At 42.1% G+C, this 10,541-nt stretch overlaps 1 protein-coding gene across 1 annotated transcript; it reads right to left on the bottom strand.

Moving 5' to 3' along the window:
- Window positions 1-549: 549 nt before the first annotated feature.
- On the bottom strand, window positions 550-8,236 carry LOC108934428 (ubiquitin-conjugating enzyme E2 D2). The gene is made up of 7 exons (XM_018752238.2): window positions 7,940-8,236; window positions 2,800-2,863; window positions 2,341-2,372; window positions 2,173-2,250; window positions 1,891-1,996; window positions 1,030-1,123; window positions 550-649 (listed from the first exon to the last, which is right to left on the bottom strand). The coding sequence occupies exons 1-7, from the start codon at window positions 7,961-7,963 to the stop codon at window positions 604-606; spliced, it is 444 nt and encodes a 147-aa protein (XP_018607754.1). The 5' UTR covers window positions 7,964-8,236; the 3' UTR covers window positions 550-603.
- Between the last annotated feature and the right edge of the window lie 2,305 nt (window positions 8,237-10,541).

Genomic DNA, 10,541 nt, shown 5'->3' on the forward strand with positions numbered 1-10,541 from the left:
ATATTTATTTGGGGGAAGGATTTATTTAAACTAATAACTTCTTTATGTAAACTGGTCCAAAACCTGCAAACTGTGATTATAGAGTGTTTACATATCTATAACAAGGGGACACCGCAGGAAAATCTTACTGAACTTACCAGCAAAATGAAGACATAAGTGTGAAGATTCTCATTTCTATTTGTAACCATTTATGTATTTAAAAGAATTCCTTAGAGGTCTTACACAACCCCCACCCACTCCCCCTCAACATAGCTGGAAGCACAGGGGTGAAAGAAAAAAAAAAAAAAAATTCCCCATATTAAAATACCAAGGAATGTTTTTAGGATCAAGATGACAACCTATACATGGGTGGACCCTGTTGGAGACAAAAAGCACTTTTTTTGTGGGGGGGCATCATAGGTCAACAGCTGCAGGTTGAAATATGTACAATATGGCAGATGGGCAGAGCCAATGAGAAGTGCGGCGAAGAGGAGGAGGAGCAGTCGTCGTCGTCGTGGCTCAAAAAAAGGTACTCCGATGGAAACCAAGAGGATATTTCTTTTCATTCAAAGCTCCGCTAGTCTTAGATGCAGACGCCTTTTTTCAGCGGTTCTGTGCCAGGAACTACATCGCATACTTTTGTGTCCATTCCCGAGCTATTCTGTTGTACCTGTAAAGAAATGAACAAATGCATTTGCTTAACACACGGTGAGGATCACTATACTGTCACCGTACTACAGCAAACCTGTGCAATTCCGTTTAGCGCAGTGTGAGCTGGTCAGCTGACAGGACACGTCACAAATGTATTCAGTTACTTAAAACTGAATCAGTATCTCATACCAGGGCAAATAATTTGTGTGATTTATCTGAAACGGACAATTTTTGCACCCCAGAACAGAACAGCACAGAACAGAACAGCTGCACGAAGACACTATTTGTCCACAACCCACTGCGGGTTTTCACCTGGTACAACAGGTGTTTGGGACATTATGACACAAGAGTAAAAACAGTGTTAAAAACAGTGCTGTGTAGCAAATATCCACATCTCACTTTTCCCTGTCTGTCTTGTAGATGCGGGCGATCTCTGGCACTAGCGGGTCGTCCGGGTTTGGGTCACATAGCAGTGAGCAGATGGAGAGGAGCACTGGGGAAACATTGAAAGCTCTTTAGTCACCTGACTCACACCTTACAACAGGAAATGAACAGGATGCCTAGATGAGACTCAACATATATCTAACAATTACTGATGATAGATGCACTGAGAGTGAGTGTGGGTTTACCACGGAAATAAAAAACTTTAAGATGTACCAAGGAAAACAATACATACCTGGGTTGTTAGTTATGAAAGTAATGTTAATGCATAATTAACCTGACTCGTGTTTTTAATTGTGTACGTAACCTTACAGTGCTACTTGAACGCATGTGAACCCTTGTGTACCGTAGTTTTTCCCACAAAACAGTTATTTAATGGGAAGTCGTCTTTCCCATGCGACATAAGTGTGTAATGACCAATTCCATGCGTTGCTTTAGAGGAAATCGTGTGTAGCAGAATCACGCAAGTAGTGCAGGTGCATAAATAAGTGAAGCCCAAGTTTAACTGATTAAACCAAGTAGGTAAGAAGAGTCAGGAGTGTAAATCACTTATAAAACAAATAAATGGTTATTTAAATGTTTCATAGAAGAATAATGATCAGACCTATAGGGTTTACATGCTTTCAAGTAACACTGTATAAATGCATAGACTTCCTGTTCACCTTTGTCACACTATGAAACCATGTAAATAAGTTATTTTTAGTGTAAACAACCCATATTTATAATTCCTATTCAAAAGACTTCAGCAAATATTGACACAGCAATTCAAGTGGCTCGAATCTGTCAAACAGACTGCATGTATCTGCATGTAGCACATACCTTTGGAGATGGTTAATGCTGGCGACCACTGTGATCTTAAGATGTCGAGGCAGATGCTGCCATTGCTGTTGATGTTGGGGTGGTAGATTCTCGTGGTAAATGCCACCTGAAACCAAGCATCAGAAGAAGCATTGACTTTGTTAACATCAACCATTTACAGAAAATCACAGTTACAGCACTGCAGTTGAAGGGTTTAGGAAGGAAAATAGAGTTCAAGTTAAAGAAGGAGATTTGAAGGAAAAATCCAGAAATCAAACAGGGGTTGAATGGCAGGAGCCTCACCTTTGGTGGCTTGAAGGGATAGTCTGTGGGAAAGTGGATAGTCAAGAAGAACACACCTCCCTGGTATGGACTGTCGTTCTGTAAAAACAGAGTCACTGAAATGCTGCTATAGGACAGACAGAAGGAAGCACAGTGTACATTAGAATTAACAAAGAGGAGCAAACTTACCGGGCCCATAATTGTTGCCTGCCAGTGAAACACTAGAAGAGCAAACAGACAGAACTGGTGTGAAGCGAACATTACCGGAAAGCGCCAAATCGACCTTGAAGATCTGTTCAAACCCTTTTGTACGTATGTAAACGTCAGCTACGTAACTGCTTCATTAGACCTTTGCACCGTGGGAATACCTGAATTATCAAAATATACCGAATTCACCGAAGCTCATAAACACCAGCATTTGGTGAACTGAAAGCTGCTTCATCTTCATTTACAGCAATAACCGCACGGCCAGATGCCCAAGAACATACTGTGTCGGCTCAGAAACGTTGGAACGCCACCAAATACACAAACGAATACACGCAGCACTTTGATTTTGCCAACAGTTTCGTGAGAACGTGAGCTACAGATGTGAGAGGCCTGCAGATTTTACACGCGATAAGCTCACGTGTCACGCGTGCATCTACTTACTGTCATCTCCAACTGGGCCAGCTGAACACTGAGCCGGAGGGTCTCGCGCCAAGTCGTTCAGCTCCTGAACGGCAACGGAGAGAGAGGGAGATGAGAGACAAGGAATGAGTTATGTCCCTGAACAACACCCTGCTGAGGTCATTCTGAGCAACACCCGCTTTTTCAAGGACATACTTTTTACTTTCTGCAGCAGCTCTGAACTATTCTCACCGAAGTTATGAGAAGTGCAGTAAAGTTTATTCGGGGGGGGAAGTTGGATAAAATTCAGAAAGTGTAAAAATTCTATATTCCACGAAAAACAATAACCGGCTAAAAACATCAAAATCAAAGCACCATCAGTGCTAAGAGGCCAAAGTTGAGGCCAGTTATTTATTTAGCTGATGACCCCCCCCCCCCCAAAGTCACTGACATTATTACTTTTGTTTACTAAGCTACTTACAATTACTTACTCATTTTTATGGCTGAGTAATTTTTACTGCAGCATTTCAGCACAAGTACTTTGCTCAAGGGCACGACAGCATTAGGTGGGATCGGAGCCCAGGGCCTTAACACGGCAACGTGACTCCTCCAAGCACCGCGTTAACAGCTTGCAGACATTTCTTCATCCTCCCCCCTTCTCAACACAGCCAATCTTAACCGTAGGTAAGTTGCACACAGATACGAGCGGTAGAAACCAAACGTGTGAATCTACAGTGATTTGAACAGAACACTGTACTTCCGAGTCTCAGTTAAATTGCTTGGTTTCATGTGTTAATGCAGTCGTAAATAACACTTAAAGTCGGTGCTAGGCTTGGCACACAACTAGACCGCAACATTACTTTTTAAACCCCGGAACATGATCTTAGTTGAACTGCTGCGCAGCACAACTCAACCACCAAGACGACTTGTGCCGAACCTTAATTCCATACAACAGCAAGGACTATATTTCCAGTCATTGAGAAACTAGGACTCTAAAGAAACAACTAAAGACCTGTTACTGGTCAGAGACTTTGCCCTCAGAATTTATTAAACTGGTATGATCCAACAGCCACAAAAAGTCCACATCAAATTAAAAAACTAACAAAAAAAAAATCTTCTTAGAAAAGCTAAAATTTGGTCTTTCTGGGTTCATAGGCACATACAGGGTCACTAGGTGGCAGTACTGAGGTCATTTCCTTAGAAAAACAACTCTGCATTAAAGTTATATTTGTGCAGATCAGATTTTATGATGATTTAAAAAAATAAGAATAATGAAGCGTTAGACAATCACAATATATTAACAGGGATTCATGCTTAAAAATAATTTGATCTGGGACAACCAGGCTTAGTTTGTTCTTGGAATTCTGGCACTTAGTATTTATACCCATAAATACGATGCATCAAGGACGAGCAAAGGAAAACAAAAACACATGAAAACTGATATGATGCTAAAAGTACATAGAAAGTGGAATACAATGTAGCACAAGATACACAGATTAAATAAAAAGCATTCGGCTCTCAAAAAGGGAATGTCATACAGCACTCTCAAGGTGCGCATGTGTGTCTTAATTACACTAAAATGACCAGTTTTTCGAAGATACTCAACTGAAAAGAAAAGAAAATAGTACTATGGTAGTGGAACAATACCAACGTGTGCGAACAGTAACGAGCCCAGTCATGTAACAACGGAGATGTCATTACTTATGAATACTGAATACTGACTACTCCATCAGTCAAAGCAACATGTGGTGTGACGGTTACAACACTGCCTTCGACACCAATACGTAGTTGGTTCAAATAACAGAAGGCACAAAAACAAACTATCCTAATAACCCACGGTAAATGCTAAACAATTTTTACTTTAACTCGCTGTATAAAAACAGATCTAAGGTATTATGTTTAAAAAAAAAAAAAACAACCCATAACGCAATAGTTGCGTGTAATTCTTAGGTGCTCATTTTTAACCCCACTCTTCATATTACAAAAACAACTGGCTGAGAGCTTCAAATCATTTCATTCAGAAAAGAAATGACTCACTGTCCCGGCAGTACTGTTCACCAAATAGTTCAAACTGGCATGAATGTGTCATTTCGCAATTTAAATTTCACAAACTGCCTCCCCTTCAAACTATTGAGCACATGTGAGAAGTCTGAATTCACCTGAGCAACGAGCACAAGTCCTTCAATACTTCAGCTGGACAAAAGAGCAGAAATAAAGCATCCCAAGTTTCTAACTTGTCTGAGAGTTGGTGGAGAACAGCTGGGGAGACATTGTAGCTCCTCAAAATTGTTAACCGAACGGGGGGTGAGTTTCCAGCGGACGTACTTAAACTTTTGCCTAGTGCTGTGAACAAGGGTCTCCTGTTCCATCAGAAATGCACCGTAAGGGTGAGGCGTGGTGTCGGTGTAAACGGGCAGTGTGTGAAACCTGGTCTTACTGTCACAAAGTGACAGCAGAGTTACAGACTCACCTCCTACAAACAAAAACAATCACCCCCCCAGAATACAATGTTGCTATTTCCAGGCAACATCACTGCGCTTAACAGCAAAAACACTGCCTCATAAAACCTCACCTTAACAGACAATATTCACATTCATATTTTAGACATCTTTTTCAGCACTTTACAGACAATTCTTTTAAATAGCTCACTAAACATGTTAATATGACAGCTACAACTTACAAATTTTATTTTTCTGCTTTCAGCAGACTTCACTCTTTCCCCAAGTGGCCTTTAAAAAGCGCAAGAGACATTAATAGTTTACATATGTAGATGGAAAAACCGCCCCAAATTCATGTTGCTGACAGGCATTAGGAGACACACATCTGATCTATATTACAAAACAATTTACCAACATAGAGAAGAGATACACTTAAATGTAGCTTCCTTAAAGCAGCTCCAACCACATGGGCTATAACTTATGACACGTCTCACATACAACAATACACTGAAACTGTACTGGGACTTGAGCCAAGCTCACATTTTGCTTTATCAAGACTTACACAGACAGTTAAACACAACTATGCGGATAACAATTATGTTTCATTACAGGCTTGCAATTTCTAAAAGCATTTGGACACACTTGACCCTGCAGTGTTGTGTTTGGCTCCACATCCAGAATCGTATGGAAACGTACACCTTGTTTACTCTTTACTGCAAAAACTCCATGAGCCAATCACCACTAACGTCACATCATAAACACACCGCTCCAGCTCGAGTCACTCCTAACCAGTGTGAACATTAAGAGGTTGAAAAATTCACAGCTTCCAGCCTTGCATTTTGAACGTGTCGCTGAAATTACATTCACTCCAAGTTGTTGACATCACGGACTTTGTGAAATGCCTCTTCCGCTTGTCGCCTGCTTCACTCACGCCGTCAGCGTGTCGTACAAAACATGTTCGACTCTGTTCAGACGAAGCCAACATCTTTCTGATCACCCCTTACATTGGCATTCCTTTCGGGACGTTTAATGATAAGGCACTCTTAGAATTAACCGTACAAGTTACACGTTCCTGGGATTTTCATAGCTTTAGTCAGGAGCACCGTTTCCATATCAGAAGTGCGGTGGAATTCAGTTACATTAGCACTTGAACTGTACGCTACAGCAAAGACACGGGTTAAATTCCAGCTCTGTTCATTTGCTTTCCGTGTTGAAAAAGCCCAGCAAAGAGAAATTCGTCCTTGTGTCCATGTGAGGGGTGAAGGTGCCGAGGTTCTCGTCTCCTCCCCACGAAACTGAACGCGACACCCACGGTCAGCAGGGCACCTGAGCGGACTGCAGGAAAAGCTGGATGAACAGCTCAGCGCTCTCCTCCAAACATGCAACCACAAAGTGTATGTTACACAACGGAGGAAGCGTGTGACGGTATTCAGCCCTCACAATCTGGCGAGGCAGTTGCGCAGGGGAAAGCAAACTGACAACTCCATTCGATGAGCCGCCATCCAAGACGTAAAGCCCGAGTCTCCAATCAAAATGAATGTCCTCTGAACTGAACCAATTGATCGTGGGTCACATGGATGTGCAATAATTATAAGCCACTTGCACTGAGGTTTTAGAGAACTGGTGTTAGTAAAGAGCCCCGAAACAACGCATCATACAAATTTTATTTATTTATTTATTTATTTATTTAAAAAAAAAAAAAAAAAAAAAAAAAAAAAAAAACTTTATTGTAGAACAACCTATGATATGCGGGTTCAAACAGCCAGGATTCCTTCCATATCATTAAGAAGGGGGGGGAGACACACTCGCACCACATGGACAAGGTACGAAAAGATTATATATTCAAATACCCAGTAAAAACCGAGTTAAATAAATGTGTATATAATTTAAAAGTGGAGTAGTTTGTTTTTTTTTTTAAACCAAACTCCGAAATGACACTACTGTACACACACAGAGGAAAAACCCATAACTGACTTAGCTGTAATAAATAAGGAGCTGTTCGTAACATAAGAAGCTAAAATGTAACAAGGAGAGCGGCACAGATGTACAAAGTATCCGCTGAAACAGGAGATCAAAGAACTCTGTTCCGACAGTCGAGGCCCGCGCGCGAAGCCGCGGCTACAGCTACAGGCCCCTGTGCTCCATTTACCGCCGCCAGCAGCAGCAGCCTCAGCCTCATTACCACAATTACCAGCCTGTACAGAGCTCGACTACTTAGTTTACCCACACAAGTTACCAAGAAGAAAGAAAGAGGCGAAGAATCGGACACGTTTATTTAAACTCCTTTTCCACTCGACTCACTCGGGACCCGTCATCACGTCCACCAGGCTAGTCGGAGTGGTGGTGGTGTGTCTGTCGGGAAAACGTACTACGGGAAGCGAAGCGCCCAACGACCGACATTCGGTTCGCTGGGAGACAAAACAGCACTCAGATCACGCTAGCCAATGTGACAAGAAAAGGGGGGAAGAAGAAGAAGAGCTGAGCCGGCGGACGGGGACGGACGGCAGAGGGGCCAGTCTGAGTCTGGGCTGAGTGAGATTCGAGCTCGGTCGGATTGAGCGCTGGCCGCTGCTATTAGCACGACATGCTAACGCGGAGAGCGGAGCACAATTTCGCAGGTTTCCTGCCACATTGACTCGTCCCGACGCTCCCCCAGTGAGCCCGGCTGCTCTCCCTCTTGCAGGTCTCTTCTCTTCTCTCCTCTCCTCACTCCACTCCCCCTCTCTCCTCCAGCGCTTCCTTACCTTGTGAATTCTTTTCAGGGCCATTGTGCTGTTCTGCCCGCCGCTGTCTGTCACCGCAACGTGTGATATTCTCCTAAAATGGCGTTTGTCTCTCGCTCCTCCGCTTCCCCCTTTGCCCCCTGAATGGTCACAAAAGGAGAGCGAAATGACACAAAGTTACTATCCGCCAAACGCAGGAGAACCGACCAGAGAAACCGTACGCGAAAGCGAAAGACACTAATGCGAAATCTGGGTCCTTCCTGCTGTAGCTGCGACTACCGCATCACTCATTCGACAGCGCTGTGTCGAAACCCTTCCGCCTGCGAGGACGTTCCGTAACGCTTCTCGATGCCATCATCCTCCAGGCTTTTCCTACTGTCCTACGCTGGCGTGTAGAACTAAGCGAAGCAACTGGCGCCATTTTGGCTCTCCAAAGGAGAAGTACTGCCAGTTCCTTAGTCTAGCGTTTAGAACCAAAATGTCCGAATCGAAAGACAGTTTCACATCACCTCACCCGCGAGTATGAGAACAGGATTCTTTCACAGAATTTTTAATGTATAACGGACACGGTACTTCAAATACATACGCAGATACTGCGGATTAAAAAAATTAGATAAATGTACAAAATCTAACGCCGAATTAACTTTTTTTCTCGGCTGCGACAAAAAACAATTACCACAAAAAGGAAGTTTAAAACAGGAAATAAGCGGAGGGATACCAGGCAAATTCTCGCAAAGAACAAAATATCGCGATAACTCTAGCAATTCAATTCATTCAATTCAATTCAATTCAATTCAATTGTCTCTATAGGACAGTTACAAATGTGTCAAACGCAATATCAAGCAAACGTAAAAATAATGTAACCACTGAGATGGTAACAACTGCAGATTTAGGAAGTGCTTTAACAAAAACAGTTTATTGCAACAAGACACGGCATCGTGTTTCCACTTCATAAAGAAAATGTATTTATTCACATGGAAGACCAACAGATGTCACTAAATATTTAGTAATTTACAGTATATCACTGAATATTTCAATGAGACGATTAAGCATACACAATTGAATAAAATACTACTTTCTTCAAATGTAACATTTGTTAAAACCTATATCTTTACTTTAAAATGTTTCTAACTGGAAATCAGTATCGCCACATGTAACATTTACTTACCATTAATCACAAGGGATCCCATTTGTGCAAAGGAATTACTACATTAATCTGAATAATTTAAAACAACTTAAGTCTTACTCCTCTGCAGCTATTTTAAAATATTAAAACTTTTGATCTCTTTATAACACAGTACAACCATCTAGGGGGCCCAAAATGCATTTCAGGAAGTGTTTTGCATGTACAGAATACATAAGCCCCAACGAGACATACTGTAATACTATAAAACTCATATCCTTTACTATTTCTAATGAGTAACCCAGTGGCATCACTGTCCCTGCACCTCTTCACGCCATTTCACCAGAACAAATTGCAAACTCCACCTAAGCACACAGACATCTGTCAAAGGCTAAATACTCCTAGTATAATAGCAGGGCGGTATTCATTTAAATTGTGAAAGATGTAAACATAATGTGAAACCAGGCAGTTTTGCAGTGTCACACATTTCAGGACCTGGTTTGATTCCCTGCTGAAGTTGCCTCTGTACTGATTGGGAACATTTTATTGTGTGTTCATTACTTTGGGTGCTCTGGTTTCAAGTTCAAATTCAAGTTTTATTTGTCACATACACAGGCATACCTAGTACGATGTGCAGTGAAATGCTTTTCCAACTGTCCGTAATACAGAATAATAGTAGAGATAATAAAATAAAGCAATACAAATAAAGTAGAAATTAGAAACATACTACAGAAATATGAAGAATATATAATGATGAAAATAGGATAAAATAAATCAAGTAAGATAAAAATATAGTGGTAAAACTGGTGGTTTCCTCCCACAGTCTAAAAATATGCCTGCTAGTTGGTCTGATCACACTGAACTGCTTACTGAGTGTGTGTCACATCTCTGGCTGGCCTGGTGTCCTGTCCAGGGCTGGTTTCTGCTTTGTCCCAGATGTTGTTGGGACAAACATTTTGCTTGCTGGACAACTGCACTAGACAACTGGTTTCTGAAGATGAATGAATGTCAACTAAAAGTCTTCATCCAGTTGTCCTGTTTGGCAGACATACAAATCTTTCACACTTTACAAAACTTCCAAGTCCTCTAAGTCTGGTGTGTGTTATTGGAGTGCGAACCACTCAATGAGACTGAGGGCTGCGAAGCATCAATAGTGTATGACTTTAATACTACTAGGAATATAATGACAAACACTGAAAACTGACATTCGTTTTCACAAAGCAATAAAACCTTCTGATATTATATAACACGGGGGGGCACGGTGGCGCAGTGGGTTGGACCGGGTCCTGCTTTCTAGTGGGTCTGGGGTTCGAGTCCCGCTTGGGGTGCCTTGCGATGGACTGGCATCCCGTCCTGGGTGTGTCCCCTCCCCCTCCGGCCTTACGCCCTGAGTTGCCGGGTAGGCTCCGGTTCCCCGCGACCCCGTATGGGACAAGCGGTTCAGAAAATGTGTGTGTGTGTGTATTATATAACACTTTTCTAAGAGTCTCCCAGATGTGA

This window comes from Scleropages formosus, chromosome 4 (assembly GCF_900964775.1).
Source record: "Scleropages formosus chromosome 4, fSclFor1.1, whole genome shotgun sequence".
Lineage (NCBI taxonomy): Eukaryota > Metazoa > Chordata > Actinopteri > Osteoglossiformes > Osteoglossidae > Scleropages > Scleropages formosus.